The following is a 24,507-nucleotide window of genomic DNA, read 5'->3' as shown; positions in this document are numbered from 1 at the left end:
GTTATTTACTTCCTGAAGCTGGTTTAACTTTGAATGCTGAGAAATGTGAGTTCCACAAGACAAAACTCAAATTCTTTGCCCATATCTTTTCTGATGGGGACATGACTCCGGATCCAGCTCAAGTACACACTTTGCCAGCCACCAATCCCCCACAAAATTTGACCATGCTACGTTCATTCCTTGGCATGGCCAGTTAATGTTCCAGAAACATTCGTGATTTTGCCACAGTAAGTGCTCCCTTAAGAGACTTAATAAAAATAAATGTTTCATTTTACTGGCCACAAAAAAGTGACCAAAGTTTTAAGAAAATCAAGCATGCAATTGAGAATGCAACTGAAATGGCCTACTTTGACCCGAAACTCCATACAGAGAATGTTGTTGATGCAGGCGTGATCCTTGCCCAACACAATGGACACTCAAAGGCATATTGTGGCATAAGCAAGCAGAAGTTTGTCACAACCTAAGAAAATATTTAGCAGTGGTGTGGACTTGTGAACATTCCTATGTACTCCTATACAGAAAACATTTCACTCTTGTAACTGATCATCAAGCATTGCTTGACATCTTTGGCAACCCATAAGCCAAGATGCCTTCTAGAATTGAACATTGGGGTTTGTGTCTAAGGGAATAGTACTATACTTTCGTGTACCAACCAGGGAAAGATCAAAAGCCTACTGACCACTTTTCACGAGTGTCAGTAGAGTGCCCTGGTAACCCTTCCAAATCGGCCAAAGCCTACATTAACTTCATTGTAAGGTCTAATACACCACCCGCTATTCAATTAGAACAAACCAATGTTGTAACAAGCAAAGATAGTGACATGGTGATGCTAAAAGACATTATTGCACACCACTCCTGGAAACAGCATATAATCGACCTCTCATATGTGACAATGAATATCAAAAGTTAAAAAATGTGATAGATGAACTGTCCATTACTCAAGAAGGTATTGTTTAGTGAGGTTCAAGAATAGTCATAACGGAGAATCTAAGACAACAAGTAATTAAAGTGGCACATGAAGGACATTGTGGTATTGCTGCCACCAAGATAGAGTTTGGTTTCCTTATTTTGACAAGAAAGGTAAAAGAGATTTCAAGGCCTGTCATTTGTGCAATTGCTTATGCTCCAAAACCACTCAACATGCCTTGAATATGTCTGATTTACCAAAACATGTATGGGAGAGAATCGCTGTTGGTTTCTTTGGTACCCTTGACAATGGACATCACCTGATGGTATCAATGAATACTCCCGTTATCCATTGGCAGAAGATCTCTCATCGACCACTCAAGAAACAGTCATTGAAAGGTTAGATGACATTTTTGCAACAGGGGGTGGTCCTTCAATTCTAAAGTCTGACAATGACCCATCAGTCAAAAAGTCAGAGATTTTCTAAGTCATCTCAATGTGAAGCATCCGAAAAGCACACCTCTTCGGCCACAAGCAAATGACGCTGTCCAATGCTTTATAAGCACAATTGAAAAGACTGTCCAGTGTGATACATTGGAGAAGCTTGATTTGAATCCCACTCTCCATGCTGCTCTTCAGTCGACTTCTCATTCAACGTCAAGTGAAAGTCCTGCCACCATGATGTTCGGGAGAGCCATGATGACCAAGTTACCACAATGAACCAACAGAAGATCTACAACAGATGGTAAATTTCAAACAAACAAACTTGTGCCGCAAGCGAAAAATGAATCTTTATGCCAACAAGCGTTGATGTGCTAAAAGCATTATTTTCAATAAAGGTGATCGAGTATTGGTGTGAGAACAGAGAAAACAAGAATCTGATGCTCCCCTTGATGCTGAACCCGTCAAAGTTGTGACTGGTAAAAGACATCTGGTGACTGCTCACCGTCCTAGAAAGTACATTATGCAAGATTCTTTGCACTTAAATGCCTCCTTATTTGCCAGTACCTGATGTCAGAAAGGAGACTGGTTAGGCCAGGACTCTAGAGAGCTCCATGACCGCATATTTCCATACATTACCAGTCATGGACGTTTCTCTTCTCTTTTCCCAGCCTCAGTCGACATATTCTAGGCGTTTTGTCAGAAATTCACGACAATTATTGAGAAATTATAGTGTGTGTGTGTGTGTATGTGTGTATATATATATATATATATATATATATATATATATATATATATATATATATATATATATATATATATATATCAATGCTCGGGGGTTTGTCACACAGGCAGGAAGCACTCCAACAGCAGTGAAGGTTTAACCCAAAACCTTTAATCATTGGTATGGATAGCACGCAGCATGTCGGAAAGGTTTAAAACAGTCACTTCGTACGCCGTACGCGTTTCGAATTCCTTCTTCCTCAGCGGCATAATACGAAATGGTGTGTGGTCCCATGACTGCGTAATTTATTCATAACACGCCTCTCAATGGCTGCCCGAATGGGACTGTGTGCAAAGCAGTCTGAGAGTTTGAGTCCTTTAATCCTGAATCGATACACTTTCTTGTCTGTTCCACCTGTTATGCCGCTGAGGAAGAACGAATTCGAAACGCGTACGAAGTGACTGTTTTAAACCTTCCGACATGCTGGGTGCTATCCATACCAATGATTAAAGGTTTTGGGTTGAACCTTCACTGCTGTTGGAGTGCTTCCTGCCTGTGTGACAAACCCCGAGCATTGATAAATATATATATATATATATTCACTGAAAAAACGTAGGTTTTACACACGTTATAGTTAGGAAGTAGAATTTACAAAACCTTTGAAATTCACGGAAAAAAACGTAGGTTTGACACATGTTATAGTTAGCTGGACATTTCACTCATATAAAACCAAGTAAATTCCCCCGTTATAGTTAGTTCAGCTAACTATAACTCGCGCGCCCGCAATGCACTGCTGATGACGTCACATATTACATCACTCATGACATGGTCAGTGACATCACTCATGACATCACTGATGACATCTCAAATGACATCACTGATGAAATCATACAGTGAATGGGTGTTTTTCTGAAAATTAAATATGTTTTATATGTGTATATCTGAAGGTTGATGGAAGAAGAAATGGGTATATAATTGTATAAATGGCTGCTTTTTTGGTGAAAAATAGATTGTATAACTGACTGATTAAGTGTATCTTAATGAATACATGGGTTAGTGAGTAATGTTTAAATATATACATCTCTGTATCAGTCTCTCACTTTCTGTATAAGTGGCTGCATGTGTTGGTGAGTAGCTATACGAGTGTCTATATAGGTTATTGTTTGTTTGATTATCAGTAGGAGTGTCTGAGTGTTTGAGTGTCTGTATGCTTCGTTGGGAGGTCTTACGTAGTGCATAGATGCATGAATGAGTGACTTACTGCTTGTATGTGTTGAAGGCAGCATATGTGCAGGACTGTATGGGTGGATGAGTGTGTGTGGTGAGTAGCTATATAGGTAATTATTATTTTTTTTCTGTATGGGTGGATGAGTGTATATATGGGTGTGTTAGTGAATGAATGACTGTTTTAATAGTGTATTTGTGAGTAAGTACATATGTTTTAAACTAGTACATATGAGTTATGTGTGAGTAACTCTATGGATGAGTGTCGGTGTGTAACAGGATGATCAGGATGTATCAGTGTATGAGTACATATGATGAGTGAGTACATGTATGAGTGACTGTATATGTCTGTTGATGAATGAGTAGATGTGTGTATAGATCTTGGAATTACTAAATAGGTGTGTTGTAAGTGGCATTGGTATTTCTATTGTATTGAAAATGTTATTTTCTATTTTTGAATGTGTGTAATAAAAGTTATATTAGGGTGCGAGAAGATCTGCCACTCTTCCACAAGGATGATGTCATCAGTGATGTCATCAGTGATGTCATTTGAGATGTCATCAGTGATGTTATGAGTGATGTCACTGACCATGTCATGAGTGATGTAATATGTGACGTCATCAGCAGTGCATTGCGGCACGCGAGTTATAGTTAGCTGAACTAACTATAACGGGGGAATTTCAATGGTTTTATATGAGTAAAATGTCCAGCTAACTATAACATGTGCCAAACCTACGGTTTTGTCAGTGAATTTCAAAGGTTTTGTAAATGCTACTTCCTAACTATAACGTGTGTAAAACCTACGTTTTTTTCAGTGAATTTCAAAGGTTTTTTAAATGCTAATTCCTAACTATAACGTGTGAAAAACCTACGTTTTTTTCAGTGAATTTCAAAGGTTTTTTAAATGCTAATTCCTAACTATAACGTGGCTGTAACCTATGGTTTTTTCAGTGAATTTCAATGCTTTTGTAAATGAAAATGTTTTAATGTAATAATTGTTATATATTTTATACTGATTTACTATATTATTATACATTTTTTATTTTTAGATATATTATTTTTTAAATTACATTACATATTTTTAATATAAATTGATAAAAAAATGTGTACACCTCTCTGCAATGCAGCCCCCTGACGCGTTTGCAGAGGGGGAACTAATTCCTCTTGCATACTGGGGGTCCCTGGGGGCCAACTAGCCCACCAGGAACCTCCAGTATTCCCCAGGGGGCTGCATTGCAGAGAGGTGTAATGAGGCCACACCCTTTTTTACACCTCTCTGCAGCGCAGCCCACGGGCGCGTTTGCAGAGGGGGAACTAATTCCCTGGGAGGCAACTAGCCCACCAGGAGCCTCCAGTATGCGCCAGGGGGCTGCGTTGCTTTGCCCCGGAGGGCGGCGGTCCTCAGGGCAGTGTGGGGGGGATTGGGCACCCCCCACACTTCTTTATCACTATGCCCCCACAATTTGGTCCCCCTGGGGGGTAATTTTTAAATAAACATACCGGGGTTTTTAAAAAAAATCATTTTTGGCCTTGGGGGTCCTTGTGGGACCCCATGAGCAGGACTAGGGGGTCAGGGTGCTTCTACCCTGCCCCCTTTTTGTGTTTTACATGTTTGTTTTTCAGCTTTCTTGTGCCTCGGTCTACCGAGCACAAGATGGCTGCCAACACTTCCTGGTTTGAAGTGTTGAAAGCCAATGAGCATGCAGCTCGTGCTCAAGAAGTTTTAGAACTCAAAAAGGGGGCAGGGTAGAAGCACCCTGACCCCCTAGGCCTGCTCAGGGGTTCCCACAAGGAAAATCATGGGGCACAAAATGGATGCCATCCATTTCTGTTTTGGAGTGTTGACAGACAGTGGCAGCCAATCAGCATGAAGCTCGTGCATGGTGCGCGCACGGTGCGCGCTTATAGATATATAATTGATTTCGACTTTAATTTTCTCAGGAACTACTGGAGGGATTTACACTATTTAACCAAAAGTGTGATCTGCGTACCAGACTCTACCATTTTGCCAAGTTTGGTGTAATTCCGTTCAGCGGTTCGGGCTGTAGCCGTGTCTAAAGGTCCTATGGAAATTAACATGGGGAAAACACGTTTTGGGAACCCCTTTTTTCTCGGCCCCCGCTTGACGAATCTACCCGAGACTTTTAGGGATGGAGCGCAGCGGAGCTGGCCAAAATTTTGGAAAATTACAAGCAAATTCCTCCACCGGCGCCAAAGTTATTCCCAATAGAATGTTGCGGATTTCCTATGGAAACTAGGTCCTAACTATAACTACCTACTGGATATATATATATATATATATATATATATATATATATTATAACAACATCCCTCCACTACGAAGAAATCAGAGGCCAGAGGGAATTCCTTGGGAGATAGCTTGTTTAATTCAGCACAGCAAACAGTGGCGGCGAATGCATCAAATCAGGAAAGTGAGTAAGCAGGGGCAGCATTCCCGCACCATAACGCCCTATTCGAGGTAAAATACCTCGCTCCACTTGTGCCATCCTGATAATAGTGGCGGACACCGGACTTCTCGGTACCCCGAGCCTCCAAGTCGCAGCAAAGCAGCGCGATGCCAGTTGTAATCCGCTCCGTCCATCATCCCCTTTTTTATCGCTTTGTTCGCCCTAAGTGTGGCAGGGTATGCTCAGACGTGAGTCCCTTGTTCACTTGGCCACTGGATTCAAGATAGCCTGGCTGATGAGGATTATGAATCCGAAACCGGTCCCAGGATGCTTGTTTCCGGTCCAGGGAAGACATGGCTTGGCAGTTCGGGCTGGACTGTTCCCACAAGGCACAGGGTCAGACTGATTTGCATATAGCCATGTCTGAACTGGGGTGGCTGAGTGAACTAAAGAATGGTGATGGATTAAACCCAGATCAGTTGACTGGGGGTGAGTGTTTGATTTGTTCAAACGCTCCGTCCATCATCCCCTTTTTTATCGCTTTATCCTGATAATAGTGGCGGACACCGGACTTCTCGGTACCCCGAGCCTTCAAGTCGCTGCAAAGCAGCGCGATGCCAGTTGTAATCCGGGTCACTTGATGCAGCAGGGCCATCTGTACTGCGCCCCTGGCCTGCGCAGAAAATATAAAACAACATCCCTCCACTACGAAGAAATTGGAGGCCAGAGGGGATTCCTTGGGAGACAGCTTGTTTAATTCAGCACAGCAAACAGTGGCGGTGAATGCATTTCGGCGATGTGCCTTCCTCAGCGCCCTGCACTGATTTGAGTCCTTCATTCCAATGCACAAGTCCTGCTACTCTTTTGATCGTGTCCTGCAAGCTCCTCCCCCTAGCTGATATGGCTCACCTGTTGGTTGTTTGCTATGAATGAGCAAAACTTCAACTCCCAGAATAAAATATGTTAATGCATCTGGGTCGGCGGTATGGGGGAACATGTATCAATTGGTACGAGCTTGTCAGTCTTATGCAGGTAGTGGCGAATGAGTCCCCAATGTAGTGCCAAAGTCCACAAACCGCTTCCTTGGGTCCCCTCGTACTGCTGCCGCCCATCAAATCAGGAAAGCGAGTAAGCAGGGGCAGCCATGCGCACCATAATGCCCTATTGGAGGTAAAATACCTCGCTCCGCTTGTGCCATCCTGATAATAGTGGCGGACACCAGACTTCTCGGTACCCCGAGCCTCCAAGTCGCTGCAAAGCAGCGCAATACCAGTTGTAATGCGGGTCACTTGATGCAGCAGGGCCATCTGTACTGCGCCCCTGGCCTGCGCAGAAAATATAAAACAACATCCCTCCACTATGAAGAAATCAGAGGCCAGAGGGGATTCCTTGGGAGACAGCTTGTTTAATTCGGCACAGCAAACAGTGGCGGCCAATACATTTCGGCGATTAGCCTTCCTCAGCACCCTGCACTGATTTGAGTCCTTCATTCCAATGCACAAGTCCAGCTACTCTTTTGATCGTGTCCTGCAAGCTCTCCCCCTAGCTGATACGGCACACCTGTTGGTTGTTTGCTATGAATGAGCAAAACTTCAACTCCCAGAATAAAATATGTTAATGCATCTGGGTCGGCGGTATGGGGGAACATGTATCAATTGGTACGAGCTTGTCAGTCTTATGCAGGTAGTGGCGAATGAGTCCCCAATGTAGTGCCAAAGTCCACAAACCGCTTCCTTGGGTCCCCTCGTACTGCTGCCGCCCATCAAATCAGGAAAGCGAGTAAGCAGGGGCAGCCATGCGCACCATAATGCCCTATTGGAGGTAAAATACCTCGCTCCGCTTGTGCCATCCTGATAATAGTGGCGGACACCAGACTTCTCGGTACCCCGAGCCTCCAAGTCGCTGCAAAGCAGCGCAATACCAGTTGTAATGCGGGTCACTTGATGCAGCAGGGCCATCTGTACTGCGCCCCTGGCCTGCGCAGAAAATATAAAACAACATCCCTCCACTATGAAGAAATCAGAGGCCAGAGGGGATTCCTTGGGAGACAGCTTGTTTAATTCGGCACAGCAAACAGTGGCGGCCAATACATTTCGGCGATTAGCCTTCCTCAGCACCCTGCACTGATTTGAGTCCTTCATTCCAATGCACAAGTCCAGCTACTCTTTTGATCGTGTCCTGCAAGCTCTCCCCCTAGCTGATACGGCACACCTGTTGGTTGTTTGCTATGAATGAGCAAAACTTCAACTCCCAGAATGCAATATGTTAATGCATCTTGGTCGGCGGTATGGGGGAACATGTATCAATTGGTACGAGCTTGTCAGTCTTATGCAGGTAGTGGGGAATGAGTCCCCAATGTAGTGCCAAAGTCCACAAACAGCTTCCTTGGGTCCCCTCGGACTGCTGCCGCCCATCATATCTGGAAAGCGAGTAAGCAGGGGCAGCCATGCGCACCATAACGCCCTATTGGAGGTAAAATACCTCGCTCCGCTTGTGCCATCCTGATAATAGTGGCGGACACCGGACTTCTCGGTACCCCGAGCCTCCAAGTCGCTGCAAAGCAGCGCGATGCCAGTTGTAATCCGGGTCACTTGATGCAGCAGGGCCATCTGTACTGCGCCCCCGGCCTGCGCAGAAAATATATATATATATGTATGTATGTATTTATATATATCTGTTGGATAACTAGGCAGGAGGCAGTATCTGTGAGGCCAGCACAAATAACATGTCACATTTGACCCTCACTGGGAATCAAATATCCTATTGTACCACTTGACTCTCAGAGGGTAGCGTTGCTGAGCAGTCCACGGCTTACTCAAGGGATGTGGTGTGGGCTAGTAATCGCCATTGCATGTTCGCAGAAATAACACTCAATAATGGATTGTCCGGTCTGTACTTTGCTTTATAAAAGTAAGAGTACATTTATTAAACACACATATTACTTAATACTATGCGCCAATTTACAAATATACATAAGCTGTTGGAATTACTTTGTGATATTGCATAACATCTCCACCCCTCCTGCGGGGGGGGGGGGGGGGTCTAGTACCGCCACTCCCATGTAAGCACATCATCTTGTCCCCTAATGCAGTGGGTTGACACAACCTGGAGCGAGGGCCTTGTCAACTGGCCCCATCCCAGTTGTGACCCATCTCATCATCTCAACAAGCATTAAAAATAGGAACACCTGCCCTGGGGACACATAACCCTGACTGAGCATCTTATACTGACCATACAGTATACAACTCTAAATCTTAATGGCTAACAGTCTGGGTTGTTCTTTCCCTAACGCAGTAGCAAGAATACATGTTGGGGCATCACTTTAAATGAGGTACTCATCATAGTTGATTACAATTATAATGCATTGCAAATAAAGCCCCTACAAGGCATCACAGTGGACTCATAGGATTAAGCATATACAGCCAGGCACCCTAGTAGGAATGTCTGGCAACAAAACCCCACTTGGCTTATGAATTCACCTTACCCAGGTATTTCACATATCACATGTGACTTTCAGTCCCTCTAAAAGAAATAACATTGGTAAATACACTTCCGGCCAGAGGTCAACGGTCACCTACCTTCTGGGGGGCATATCTCAGCCCCCAGGGTACTGATCTGCGCCATTGTTGCCTCTCCTTGCTCCTGGAGGTGCTCCCCAGCCAATGTGAGCACTTTCCTTTACCCTCATGGTCTCAAGGAGGGTGAAATCGGCAGGGAGCTGTCTTCACTGGCTCCCTGCGCCAGCATCTCACTTGGCTCTTCTCCTGGGCCTCTCTTCTCCTTGTGCAGAGGCCCAGGCTTTTGCTCATTGGTGCTGGACACACTTCCTGGCACAATTCTGCATCCTGGGACAGTCAGGGGGTTCTTCCTTCCAACTGCCCATGGCGCCAGGCTCCAGACCAGTCTTCCTCAGCAGACCACACCCCAGAGAGCTCCTCTTCCTGTGCAAACTCTTTTTAAAGACTGGGGAGGGGGCTGGCAGGAAATGTCTGTTGGCCCTATCAAACAGCAACACATCACTTCTCTGCCCCTGCTCCCTCCTTCCTACCCAAGCCTCTGGGTTTGTTCAAAATAGCGTCATCCAAGGGTCTCATGTCACATGGTCTCTGAGAGCACCTTCCCCCCTCGCTGCCTTCTCTCCAGAGCAGCTTGGGGCCTGGCACCAGGTGTCAGGTGCTGATGAATGAACCTGTAGCTTCACCCATCTTCTCTTCTTGGAATGCAGGCCTAGGCCTGTGATGCTACAGCTTAAGGGGAGGAAGGTCTTTAATACAGCGTGGCAGGGTCAGCCCCAGCCAGACACGTGTTATGAGTGGACTCAGAGAAATATTACATTTCTGGATGACCCAAAAGCAGTACAAATATGACTTTGGACTCTGCAGAATACTTTTCACATAAGTTACAGTGGACTTTAGTGCGTGTCTGGAATTTGTAGGCCCTAGGAAAGCGAATCTAGCCCATGGGGTTCATTTCGTTGATGGGGACATACATGTGCTTCGAAATAAACAAAGCAAAACTAATGTTTTTCAGCACACGCAGGTCCCCATCAACGAAATCAGCCCCCAGTTCGGCAGCATGCCAAAACGCCCGGTAGCCAGTCCGGCCCTGGTTGGCGGGACCCTTTTGGTTCCTGATGGACTCCGTAGAACTATGATGCAAGCGTTTGGGTGTGGTGAGTAGAGTTCATGTTTAGAACGTTGAGAATGCAGTTACATGCTGAGGAATATAGACGTGTAATACTAAGCTCCTTATGAGTACCCAGGCTGGGGAGAACTATACAACAATGATTACCAATGGTGCTGGTTAGCAGCTGTTTCCAGAGTTGGTTAAATGCCGACATTAATGTTGGTGGGTTCCTAGGATTTACTGCAAAATGCACATTTTATAAATGTTTTAAATAAATGAAACACACTTATGTTACTTATAGTATTACGAAGCTGCAAAACAGATGTATAAAGAACGTTACAAAAAAATGTTTGATTTATTACTATTATAATAGCCCTGACTCTGTTGCATTCTTTCTAAATACACTATGTTCTGACAGTGAATGCCAGGCTAGCTCTGACTGTATATGATAGAACATACCGCCATAGCTATCAATAAATGTATTTCTAATGTACTTTAGTGCACATAAAAGAGGAAAACGATTTTAATAACGAAAAATAGACAACTATTGTGTTAGGCTACATCAGGGTATATATGCTACAGGCACCGACCTATCATTTAAAAAGAGCAGTAATTGGAGGACACACCGATGGGACAGTAGAAGCGTAAATTAGAATGCACTGCACCAATTAAGGAAGCACAAATACTCTATAAATTATCTCAACAGCTGACGTTTATTTATTTATTTACCGTATTTTCCGGCGTATAAGACGACCCGGCGTATAAGACGACCCCCTACTTTTCTTGATAAAATGTAGGTTTCATGCTGTACTCGCCGTATAAGACTACCCCCACTTCCAACGCAGTCCTGCATAGCCATTTTGAGAGTCCCCTTTCTATGCCCATGGACTGAGGAGATCATGTGGTATCCTCCCCTTCCGATGAGCGTGGAAGGAGAGCACATGTGGAGGAGCGCCATCTTAGGTGCCTCAGCGCTGGCTGCCTGTCCTGCTGTCTCGTGCTGCTGCCTCGTCTGCCTGGGGATGTGAAAGCGGTTGGACCGGCAGTCTAGGTAGGACTCACGGCGCCATTTGGCCTCTGGCTGATGAGGGGCTGTTATCGTGTTGTTGTTTCAAGAACCCCCCCTGCAGATGTAATTAATTGTCTGGCCAGTCCGCATCCCACTGAGAAGAAATGCTGTTGCTCCTCCTCAAGCAGACGTGTTTATTTTTTAATCAATTCAGTGGCGCTCTCAACATCCTGTTATTCTGGGCAAATCACTTCATGTCCTAGTGCCTAAAAAGAAATAGTACCGTATGTCCTTTTGTAACATAACTGGTGCTCGTGTAAAGCGCTCCGAACACCTTCGGTTCGAGTTCGCGCTATAAACTGCAACAACAAAAACATACCGCCTAATGGACATGTGTAAAATATGCAATCCGCTACTTCTCAGAAACTGGTTCCTCCAGTTTAAGGTGGCAGACTGCCTATCAAATTGTTTGATCATTTTTTGAGATATTGCACGCGAAGACATCAATAGCCTCGCGCCTGTTGCTTCACACGCAGGGTACCTTCATATTTTCAACACATACCGTATTTTACTGTCCGTGCTGCAGGAGCAATGGGCTTCTGCACTAACTACCAGTGGCGGGAAGTCGTTTCAACAAATAAACGCTCTCCCCCCAGCTCTGCACAGATTACCTGCTTTCATCTGCGGGGAATACAACAGGAAAACATAGTCTGCGGCAAAGGGGGTCCGCGCCATCACCTCACATGTAACCGGTACTCACGACAGCATGAAAGCGGGCTTTAATGCCTCACACATTCTGTCTGATTTAGAAAAAAACGCATGGAAAAAATAACATAAATTTTGGCACCCGGCGTATAAGACGACCCCCGACTTTCCAGAACATTTTAAGGGGTTAAAAAGTCGTCTTATACGCCGGAAAATACGGTAATTTAATATATTTATAGAGCGCAAGACCTGTCACCCAGGGCATCCTGGCACTTTGATCAGGGAACCATGCACTTTGACTGAATGACCGCTCAAGCATTATTAGGGAATAGATACGTTTTTAAAGCCTTCCTAAACGGAAGATAGTCCTTATGACTCCTCAAGGAGAGTGGGAGGGAGTTCCACAACTTAGCTGCAGCCACGCCAAAAGAGCGGCCGCCCATCCTCACTCTTTGAAACCTTGGCACCACCAAGAGGTGAGCCGTTGAAGACCGCAAGAGCCGTGGGGCCGAGTACCATGCAAACATATTTTGCAGAGGGATGGGGCCCGAAAGGTGTACAGCTCTAAAAACCAAGCATGCCGCTTTAAACTGAACCCGCAGATCTACCGGGAGCCAATGCAGATCTCGTAACGCAAGAGTGGAGGAGCTAGACCTGGGACGGGAAAGGGCCAGCTTAGAGGCCATGTTCTGCACCCGCTGAAGCTTCCCAATCAAATTTTTTGGGGCCCCCAGAAGAAGTACGTTGCAATAGTCGAGACGACTTAGTATGGTCCCACGGACTACTTCCGGCCTCGCTTGGGCGGGGAGAAGAGGCAGAACTTTGCGAAGCATGCGTAGCAGCATCATACACGTTGCAGTAGTTTTATTGACGTGTATGTCAAGTTGTAAATTAGGGCCAAACATTACCCCCAAGTTACGGGCTGATTCCGATGCCCGCACTGGTTCAGGAAAGGTGCTGGGCCAAAAGTTCTCGGGGAGTGCCCGCGGAATCCGATCAGTAGAACAGTGGAGCACCTCCGTCTTTGAGCTGTTGAATTGCAGGGAATTAGCTCGTAGCCAGTCCGCTGTGGCTGCCATACAGCGATGGAAAGTATCCAGCGAGACCGCATTGTTCCCTTCCAAGGAGAAGACCAGCTGGGTGTCGTCGGCATAATTGAATGCCGAGACACCGAAAGATTTTATTAGCTGGACTAAAGGGCGGAGGTACAGGTTAAACAGTATAGGGCTGATGGCCGAGCCCTGTGGAACCCCCTGTCCTGTACTCCTTGGCTCAGAGCTGAATGGCGGAAGTGAGACCAGCTGTTGCCTACCACCAAGATAGGAGATCAGCCAATCTCTAGCCCCCTCGGTGACCCCGCACTCCTCCAGCCTCCTGATCAGGGTCCGGTGGCAGACCGTGTCGAACGCGGCCGACATGTCGAGGAGCACTAAAAAGGCTGCCCGACCACTGTCGACACGCGAACGCAGATTGTCCAGTACGGTCACCAGCGCGGACTCCGTCCCATGTCCAGGGCGGAAGCCAAACTGGGCCTCATCCAACCACCCGATGTTCTCCAGGAAGCCAGAGAGGGAGCGGGTTACCCACTTTTCCAGGATCTTGATCGGAAAAGGGAGCAAGGAGATCGGCCTGTAGTTGGAAAGACAGGCCGGATCCAAGGTTGGCTTTTTTAGCAGAGGTGACACCACTGCCAACTTCCAGCATTCTGGCACCGACGCCGATTCCAAGGATTGGAGGCAGATCGAAAACAGCGGCAGAAAAAGTTCTGCGTGAAAGGCCTTCCAAAACTTGGGGGGCAGCGGATCAAGCGGACACCGAATGAGCAACCTTACAGAATTCCTCGAAGGAAGGGGGGGGGGGAAACTCAGCCGGGGTCGACTGGGTGAGCTAGCCGAGGCTCCCGGCCCGAGGGTGACGATATCCGTCTGGGGTCGACTGGGCTGCTCCACCGGAGCTCCCACACCGATCGGCTGGGGTCGACTGGGTGAGCTGCCCGGAGCTCCCAGGTCAAGGGCAACAATGCCCGTCTGGGGTCGACTGGGCTGCTCCACCGAAGCTCCCGCACCGAACGGCTGGGGTCGACTGGGTGAGCTGCCCGGAGCTCCCAGGTCAAGGGCAGCGAAGCCCGTCTGGGGTCGACTGGGCTGCTCCACCGGAGCTCCCACACCGATCGGCGGGTGTCGACTGGGTGAACTGCCCGGAGCTCCAGGATCAAGGGCAACAGTGCCCGTCTGGGGTCGACTGGGCTGCTCCACCGGAGCTCCCACTCCGATCGGCTGGGGTCGACTGGGTGAACTGCCCGGAGCTCCCAGCCCCTGGTCAGCAACACTAGTACAAGATCGACTGGGCAAGTCATCCGGCATTCCCAGGCTAGAAGCCGCAGGTAAGGGGTGTGTTAAGCCCTCCAAGATCGTAGCGGTCTTCTCCTCGAAGGCAAGAGCCAACGAGTCGCACAGAGCCTGTGACGCCCGGACCGAGTTAGCCGCACAAACAGGATGTGACAGGTCCTTGACAATTTTAAACAGGGCTTGGGATTTATTAGGCGCCTGCGTCAGGGAAGTTTGTAAAAAAGTCGCCTTGGCCCGCTTGATCTGATCCTTATAGCCTCTCAGTACAAGTCTGAACGAGGCTTTAGCCGAGGGGGAGTACTCCCTTCTCCACACTCTCTCCGCCCGTTTACAGCTCAGCTTCAGATGACGTAGCTCCTCCGTATACCAAGGAAAAGCCCGGTTCACCCTCACTCTTGCCCTGCGAAGGGGCACAGTCTTATCAAGCGAGTCGGTGATGGACCGGCACAAGGAGGAGTAGCTTTCTTCCACTGGATTCCTCAAGCCAAAGTTAGCAGGTATTAAGGAGGGCAGAGGGGATAAGCTGAGCAGTCTGGACCAAGGTCGACCCAATTTCGAGAGTCCAACCCGGCGGCCTCGGAGGAGTGGTCCCCTAAGCATAAGGAGAAGACCACAAGCGCGTGGTCGGTCAAGCATTGGGCTAAGATGTCATTAATCACTGCTGAGTGAACGCCAGCAAAAATTAGATCCAGAACATGACCGCCCCTATGAGTCGCGGAGCAGACCAGTTGCTGCAGTTGGATGTCAGCAAGGGCTTGACAGAGTGAGGTAAACGCTCCGTCTAGAGGACCCCCCTGCCAAAGATTAAAGTCACCCAGAACTAGCAGATTCGAATGGGTGCTTGATAGGTCATATACTAAATCAAGGAACTCAGGCAGGGAGGAGGCCGATCCTGGCGGCCGGTAGCACAGCACCCCGGATATCAATGTTCTCTCCAGGTTTCTGAAGGAGAAGCCCATGAGCTCAAAGCCCAAGACCTCGCTGATTTTAAGCTGGGAGACGTCCAGCTGTTCGCGGTAAATGATACCAATTCCGCCGCCACGATTCTTTGGCCGAGGGGTATGGATAATTTTAAAGCCCAGGGGACAAGCCAAACCTAGTTCAACTAGGCAATCCTCTCGAGTCCAAGTTTCCGTTAGAAACAGCACGTCCAACCCAGATGACTCAACCAGAAAGGCAATCTCCGTGTGGTGCTTACAGAGCGACCGGACGTTAAGCAAACCACATGACAGTGATTAGGGCGAAGATAGATCAGTGGATCTATGTGACGAGAAATCATGGGACGGTCTCAGCGCCAGCAAGTCTGTCCGAGAGTAGACCAGACGGGGAGAGTGCGGGTGGCCAGAGGTAGCGGCCCTATGCGCGTCTGTTGCGCGAACGGGCGCAAACGGGCTTACCTCTGGCGCGCCTCCGGCGCCCCTACGGCGCACCCGCTGCGCACCGTTGCTGCGCACCTGACTAGTGGCCATCTTAAATGGCCTGCGAGAATATCACGTGGGTCCTGGCAGGGCGAGTGGCTCTCCCTCACCTAAGATGGCGCTCAGTGTGGAAGGACCTTCTCCCCACTCCAAAATGGCGCCCGAAACCGGCGCGAAGCTTGTACAGTGCCCCCGAGTCCCTTCTATCCCACAAAATGTGGGTGTGCAACACTTTAAATGTGGGTAAGAGCTCCCTAAAAATTCCCTCTAAGCGGCGCGGCAAATTAAAATAAAAGAGCGCGATCGCTCGGCGCAAAACAAGATAGGCTAATTATTTAAAAAGTTAAATGCAGAAGGAGCGTTTTACATGCAGCGCTAGTATCAGAGTTCTAATCAGACTGAGAGAGGTAGGAGGTCCTACTTAAATGACCTCCTCCTCCAATGCGTGGGTCCTGGCAGGGCGAGTGGCTCTCCCTCACCTAAGATGGCGCTCAGTGTGGAAGGACCTTCTCCCCACTCCAAAATGGCGCCCGAAACCGTCGCGAAGCTTGTACAGTGCCCCCGAGTCCCTTCTATCCCACAAAATGTGGGTGTGCAACACTTTAAATGTGGGTAAGAGCTCCCTAAAAATTCCCTCTAAGCGGCGCGGCAAATTAAAATAAAAGAGCGCGATCGCTCGGCGCAAAACAAGATAGGCTAATTATTTAAAAAGTTAAATGCAGAAGGAGCGTTTTACATGCAGCGCTAGTATCAGAGTTCTAATCAGACTGAGAGAGGTAGGAGGTCCTACTTAAATTACCTCCTCCTCCAATGCGTGGGTCCTGGCAGGGCGAGTGGCTCTCCCTCACCTAAGATGGCGCTCAGTGTGGAAGGACCTTCTCCCCACTCCAAAATGGCGCCCGAAACCGGCGCAAAGCTTGTACAGTGCCCCCGAGTCCCTTCTATCCCACAAAATGTGGGTGTGCAACACTTTAAATGTGGGTAAGAGCTCCCTAAAAATTCCCTCTAAGCGGCGCGGCAAATTAAAATAAAAGAGCGCGATCGCTCGGCACAAAACAAGATAGGCTAATTATTTAAAAAGTTAAATGCAGAAGGAGCGTTTTACATGCAGCGCTAGTATCAGAGTTCTAATCAGACTGAGAGAGGTAGGAGGTCCTACTTAAATTACCTCCTCCTCCAATGCGTGGGTCCTGGCAGGGCGAGTGGCTCTCCCTCACCTAAGATGGCGCTCAGTATGGAAGGACCTTCTCCCCACTCCAAAATGGCGCCCGAAACCGGCGCGAAGCTTGTACAGTGCCCCCGAGTCCCTTCTATCCCACAAAATGTGGGTGTGCAACACTTTAAATGTGGGTAAGAGCTCCCTAAAAATTCCCTCTAAGCGGCGCGGCAAATTAAAATAAAAGAGCGCGATCGCTCGGCGCAAAACAAGATAGGCTAATTATTTAAAAAGTTAAATGCAGAAGGAGCGTTTTACATGCAGCGCTAGTATCAGAGTTCTTAGGTCTATTCCTAAGTACAAGATTTGTTTCTTAATGATACACACATTTTAATTCTCACCATCAGCCTGGAAAAACATATGGCTTTTCATGCTGTCATGAAACCATGCAATGTTAAGTACCTACACTGGAGACAGACCAGGGAAAATCTTCTTGAGACACGTGCCTATATGCGCCATTACGTCATTTACGTCTTCTGAGGAAGCCATCTTCATAGAAATATTACATTTTTCAGTTTCGACAACCAGCTGCGGGAGATAAATACAAAATGAAAGAATGAATGTCAACAAAAAGCAGTCCAAATTTTACATCTACTGCCAAACACAACTGTGTCATACTTCCTCTGGGAGATGCAGAGGATACATTTGCTTGCTGCTCGCCACAAAATGTAATTTACAAAAACTGTGTGTTAGAATCGTAGTACAAATTATGCTTGAACCTGACAGGCAAACATAATCATGGGCCAAAAAAAAAAGAATGCCCACCTAACACTTCAACAGCCAGCACTGCCCAAACAGCTCAGTTCAGAGAAATTGAAAGGCATGAAGACCCTAAAGAATTCTAATGGACCTTTCACATCAGTCCCCATGGTAATATATGTGGCTCCCGCGGGAGCCCTGCGGGTGAAAATTGAAAACAGAAACTCAATTTAGAAAAAAAACACTGGTAAAGCTAAAATGTCTGTATTTCATGAGGCAAAGCATGCAGAAACCTGTGAACAAATGCTGAGTGAGTTAGTGGTAATGATGACTGCGGTAATGGTGATGTGGGAATGGTGGTGCTACAAGTAATGGTGCTGCCAGAACTGGTGATGGCAGCTTGGTGGTAGAGGTACTGGTCATGAAGTGACAGCCAGATAGGAGATGGAGAGAAAAGAGCTGTGCTTGAGGAGCTGAGCAAGTAAGCAGACCAGAGAACAAAAAGGAGTGCCTGGCAGCTAATGAGGCAAACAACACTATTCTAGCTCTCTGGGCCAACCCCCTCACCATTTGTCCACCGATGAACCTTTATTGTCAATCGCAAGGTGATTTGAGGTAACATTAGCTTAATCAACTATCAATTAACAGTGTAACTAACCCACTTGGCTACACAATAAGGACCAGGAATGTTAATAAGATTTATTACACATTGTAATAAAGTTAAGGTATACAAATCTCAGCACCATGCTGCAAAGGCACAGAATAACAAGTGGAAAACCAAACCTCCTAAAAAAGCTTTCCAGTTTTAAGCAAACAAGAAGTTCAGTCACAGCAATTACAGAAGATCAATATTAAGTTATGGGGCACAGAGAAGTTTCTGGTTCCCTCTTCTATCCATGAGTGAATCTAAGATCATCCAAGTTAAAGTCAAAACTAAAGAGGATGTTTGTATCTAAAAGAAATCCCCAAAACTAGGGGAATTCAATCAAAGAGAAAAAAAGAGGCAGTGCAGGGGAACAAATAGGAAGAATGGGAAGGTGTCAGCATTTCAGAAGCTTGGTCAAGAGACTTCTAAGGTCAGGGAAATAAGTGTTACTCTAAGCCATACTCAGCAAAGAATCAGGGGAAAGCATAGAGGTCTAAACCTCTCAAATTCCACAGAAAGAATGCAGAATTGTCCACCAGTGATTACGCCAGTTATTTTCACCAGAATGTCCCAGGAACCCCCCCCTCTGTACGAATCATCTGTGGTTCAATTGTCCTTTTCCATTCTCATGCTGAAATCTGCAACATTTAAGAAATGTCCTACACTAAACATGGGATTGTCCTTGTTCACTTGAGCCATGTTGAGACATTGCTGAATAAGACCTTTCAATTAACGCTATGCCTCTCCATCTTCTTCATCAAGTTCTTCTTCTCAGACTCTCTCTCTCTATCGCTAGTACTATAGTGTATATATGCTTACTAATAAACCATGTGAATTTCACCGGCAAAGAAAAGTCATGTGAGCAGAAAATGGAAAACAGCATTTTATGCAGAATGAAAAACTGGCCTAATCAAGTAAATTTTAAAGTTTTGAATCAATGATGCACCTTTAATATGAGTGTGAGCTTTCAATCCTGAATACATGTACACTGCCTGTGCATTAGACTCATATTACATCTGGCATACAGTAAAATGTTGACTATCTAGGTGTAAGTCTAAGAACTACATTTAATGCAACAAATGAAACATTAGTACACACATTGCATAAATGATTTTTGTTTCTATAGCAAGTAAACGTTTAATATGTAAGAATGATTTATTCATCAAGTCTTCAAAGAATGCATCACTTAATAAGGTTAAGACACAGTGTGAAAAAATCTCTAATCCTACAGTCAATGCACTTTAATGATGATGTCAAGTGCACAACTCCAACTTAATAGCCGTTAAGAACATGTGCGAAGTGCACACTTTATGATACATATTTGTGACGGGTAAGGTTAGAGCTAAAACTACGCTGCATCAGCGCAAGCGGGAAAGGAGCCGCTTCGCGGAGTTCTCCGATTTTTTACACAGGCAACTGGAAGCAGAGTCATGGATTTTCATGGGCGCAAGCAGGAACATTCACCTGACCAGCACTTTGATTTCTAAATAGGTACTGTTGGTGGTACAATACACTGCATAGATTTCCAGTGAGTCCAGCAGCTCCACAGATGCTGCCTTATAGTGCTCTGTCTGAGCACTGTGATTAGTAAACAAGCTTGAAGCAAAAGCACAATCAGCCAGCATCACAAGAACTGCTGGGCACACTGAAGTGTTTGTAGCAGTACAACAGCCAAAAAGCCACCGCTGCTTTGACAACAAAAAGAACACGATTGAGATAAGGTCTCGCAAGATATGATGGCCATTTGGGGTCAGGACATACTGATTTGTGAAGTTACAAAAGCAATAAGGCAGCTGGCTACCTTACGGTCTGGGTTACAACTAAGTCCTGAGAAAAACATTAAAGAAGGTCTACAGTTGAAATAAAAATACACAAAGGAGTAGAATTCTGCACACACTGAGATATAGCAATAAATGTATGACATAAAGAAATGGGCATGTGATGGTGGAGTACATTTGTCAGATGAAAAATAGCCCTTTATGTACTGCAATGTGAGAGAGCGCCATGTTATTTTGAAATTTGTAGGGGTGCATTATAATCACTCATAGTCAGCACCCACATATCTAGAGGACTTTTTATTAATGTAGTTTAGAATTGTAATGTTCGGGTCGTGGATCAGTGCAATAAGTAATGGAGTGTTTTTTAATCATAGATAAAATAGTGCCGTAACAATAATAGAAGTTTGCATAACGTAGAAAATGTAGTCACAGGTGAAATGTCGCATGAATTGTAATTTGCCTTAGTAGAAAATACAGATGCTTATTAATGAGTGAATTAACCTAGGGTTTTAATATGAAAAGATGCATTGCTTGCATTGAAAATAGAATTAACGTTTAGAACGATGAAATGTAATGTTATGCTGTGTTAGAAATGCATTCAGTGTCCAAGGGCCTGAGATGTGCTGAAGCTAGTAGAGGCCTAATTGTATTTCTTTTCCTTGGTTAGCTTTAGTCGAAGAAAATGTTTTCTTATTCTTGGGAAAGGCTGTCCTCAGCAAATGTTGAATTGTAACTTCGAATGTTGGAAGGTTTCAACTCACGTACATCAGCCTGCAGGTGCAAGGCCACGGGGCTCGTTGGGTAGAAGGAACCATTGTTTAGTAGTTAGGTTGGTAGGCGCGAGTGCAGAAAGGATGCCAAGGAATTTGGGAGTGCAACATTTAGCGGAGAAGGTGCCTGGGACTCAAGGACACTCCAACTGGCGCTTGATGGGGAGGAGCCATCCTGGAAAAATCCGAAGACCCACACCTGCCAGAGGGGCGTGCTTGAAGGCGTGTCAACTGTTTTTGGGGTTTTGTATTAAGGACAGCACCGGAGGGTGGAGAGGCAGATTCGAGTGGGTTCTAGCGGAGAGCAGACTAGAGACAGAGCACGGGCCTTGGGAAAAAGCAGGATGTAGGTAGATTGGGAACTCAAGACAGAGTAGGGTGTAGGAAGGAGCATCTTAGAACAAGCTCAGTAGTTAGAAACTACTTATGAAAAAAGTGAGTGTACTTCTTAGGAAGTCTTCACTGCTGACACCTTTATTCTTGCCTGGGTACAATGCTAAGTGTGGCTCAATGGTTAGAGCGGCAGATCCTGATGCAGAGGTCTAGCCCGATACCAGGGTTCAATTCCCCGCCTCGGCGGGTCTTGGGCTCAAAAAAATTCCACGGAACTGATCATTCTCGCCTCGGTGCCTATTCCAATCATGGAGTCCCACTCTGCAACTCTGGGCAATAGCTTGCTTAATCTCCATAGCGGCCCCCACAACGCTAAGGATGCCTGGCCTCACCTTGGGGGTGCCCAGGAGTGGACACCTCACAGGGAAAGCCAGGATGGGTTCCACAGCGGTATTCGTACAAGCGCCTTGAGACCCTTGCGGGTGAGTGGTGCGCTATACAAGTATCAATTTACATTTACAATTTACATTTAAGTAGGGATGTCACCTTAGAGTCAGTGTAGGGACAGCCTAACCAAAATTTCTTTTTCCTTTTGTAAATGCAGTCTCGGACTGAAGTTGGGATTGTAATTCTTTGCCTAATGATCCTTGAATTGATTTTGCTTTTCATCTTGAGTCGTCTAGTTCCGGTTTATTTACTGAATCTTTTGCTGAGATGCTTGTACAAACAATTATTTTTGGCTATGTAATAAATTCTTAAAAATTCTACTTTGTAGTCAGTGGTCCTTTGAGTGTAAGTTAAATTTGGATTGCAATGTTGTTTAATGATATGATAACAAAGATCTTCCCTCCATGCTTTTAAGACAGGGAAAAAGGTTCAGTCGACCAGACCTGGGATTCTAGAGCTTGGTAAGAAAATCTAGATGAGAATCCCAGCTTCTCCAAATGCAAGCACGCCATAGGACGAGGAATTATACATCTCACAGCCAAATAGCATGAGGTGAGAGAGAAATGAGTAAAGCCAAATCTCACTCTGTATATTTTAGACAATTGCTAAAAGTTATGAATTCAGCTGTGATGTCAAGATCTATCTAAAAACGGGAGTCAAGTCACTATTATAACTCCGCTACTACTCCTCTCCCCTTTCGCCGCATTCTGAGATCCACCTCCTCTAAATCTCATAGTACATATTAGTAATCATATATTAATCAAATCAAAAAGGCCTTTTTTCAACATAGTTTAATGTAAAGGAGGCTGGGCAGTTTCAGAGGCCTCCTAACTCTTATCGTAGGCACGAAATTAAACCCTGCACACAATATTCTGGCTAACTATATTAACCTACAGCTGACTTGAACGTTGTTTCTTGTATCCACGTGTGACCCTTATGTTCCTTGCAAGGTGGGTTTCCTTTGGTTCAAATGAAACTTTAGTTGGAGGCAATCTTCCTGAGTGTGCACAGGGAATAGAGGCAGTATGTAGGTGCAGAGTGTCATACGGCAGGACTCAGACTCATAAACCTATTTGTGAAACTAAAACATTTTCAACGTCAAAATGGCAATCATGAATCAAAGAATCAGGCTTGGTGAAATGTTATCCTTGCAAATGAGAAATTTCCACAATCTCACATTTAGGGATATAGACAAGGATTGGGACATTCCAGGCAAGCTGTCCTTGAAAAAATAGCTAAGCATTCAACTCATAGGTTTGTGGGCATTTACAAACCCATCAATTTAGTTTCACTCCATCAATGGTAGAAGTAAATTGTTTTCCTATGTTGCCATGGGAAGGGAAAATTTAACAGGGCTGTAGGAAAGAGGCTTTCATTGGGGAAATGTTTTACCTGTAAAAAAATAACAAAATGTTAAACCTGCAAATGCACATTTAGCTCAAAGTTCTATATATGTAATGCTTTAACTTTGGAATCAAAATGGGCCAGTCCTACCCATCAACAGACTGTCTACTGGCTGATTAGGTTACATAACAGTCTCCTCCTTTACCACATGCTTTGAGAGAGAGTCTGTGGCGCCCTGGTAAACCGGCACACTGCGGCTTTGTCTCTTCACATATCTATTGGGAGATATAACTGGTGCAGTGGATTCTGGGTTACAATGTTAACTGCCATGGATGAGTAGTGTGACCTGCCCACTAGCTGATGAAAGTCCAAAAGGGAAAATGGCCATCCCAGACTTCGAAAAATGAAACACAGCCATCTCCAGTGATCCTTTCTAATCAACCGAGCAAATAAGTGTGAAGTGAACCTAGCTTAATCTCAAATGCTTCAGAAAAGGGGGTGGTGATGGACAGAGCATCTGAATTAAGCAGAACACTCCTACCCAGTCAACAGATCAGGGCTTGATCCATCACCGTTTTTTAGCTCACTGCACCATCCCAGCTCAGAACCTGGCTGTATGCAAATTAGTCTGACCCTGGCCCAGTGCATCATGGGAACAGGGCAGACCAAACTACCAAGCCAATTCTTTACTGGAAAGGAAACAAGCTTCCGGGGACTGGTTTCTGGCATTACAGCCGTCTTCGGCCCGGCTTGCTTGAATCCTGATGGTGCAGTGAGCAAGGGACTCATGTCTGAGCATACCCTTCCACTCCTATAGTGGCCAAAACGATTCAGAAAAGGGGGTGGTGATGGACAGAGCATCTGAATTAAGCAGAACACTCCTACCCAGCCAACAGATCAGGGCTTGATCCATCAACGTTTTTTAGCTCACTGCACCATCCCAGCTCAGAACCTGGCTATATGCAAATTAGTCTGACCCTGGCCCAGTGCATCATGGGAACAGGGCAGACCAAACTACCAAGCCAATTCTTTACTGGAAAGGAAACAAGCTTCCGGGGACCGGTTTCTGGCATTACAGCCGTCTTCGGCCCGGCTTGCTTGAATCCTGATGGTGCAGTGAGCAAGGGACTCATGTCTGAGCATACCCTTCCACTCCTATAGTGGCCAAAACGATTCAGAAAAGGGGGTGGTGATGGACAGAGCATCTGAATTAAGCAGAACACTCCTACCCAGTCAACAGATCAAGGCTTGATCCATCACCGTTTTTTAGCTCACTGCACCATCCCAGCTCAGAACCTGGCTATATGCAAATTAGTCTGACCCTGGCCCAGTGCATCATGGGAACAGGGCAGACCAAACTACCAAGCCAATTCTTTACTGGAAAGGAAACAAGCTCTCTTCTGAGTCAAATGGGGTATTCACAGAAAGATCAGTGTCTGCAGAGCTGCAGTCAATGGGACAGTTG

The 24,507-nt window shown here is 45.9% G+C and overlaps 1 protein-coding gene across 2 annotated transcripts in view; it reads right to left on the bottom strand.

Annotated features, from left to right (window-relative positions):
- The window catches only part of CARMIL1 (capping protein regulator and myosin 1 linker 1), a 1,033,060-nt gene that overhangs the window by 667,216 nt on the left and 341,337 nt on the right, over positions 1–24,507 (bottom strand). For both annotated transcript variants that reach the window (XM_078687906.1, XM_078687907.1), the window contains exon 5: positions 17,432–17,553. In XM_078687906.1, coding sequence (XP_078544032.1) covers positions 17,432–17,553 — 122 coding nt within the window. The remainder of the gene's footprint in view (positions 1–17,431; positions 17,554–24,507) is intronic.

The sequence above is a fragment of the Lissotriton helveticus genome, chromosome 4_1 (genome assembly GCF_964261635.1).
Source record: "Lissotriton helveticus chromosome 4_1, aLisHel1.1, whole genome shotgun sequence".
NCBI lineage: Eukaryota > Metazoa > Chordata > Amphibia > Caudata > Salamandridae > Lissotriton > Lissotriton helveticus.
The sequence above is the reverse complement of the archived record's forward strand: the minus strand, read 5'-3'. Positions and strand labels throughout refer to the sequence as shown.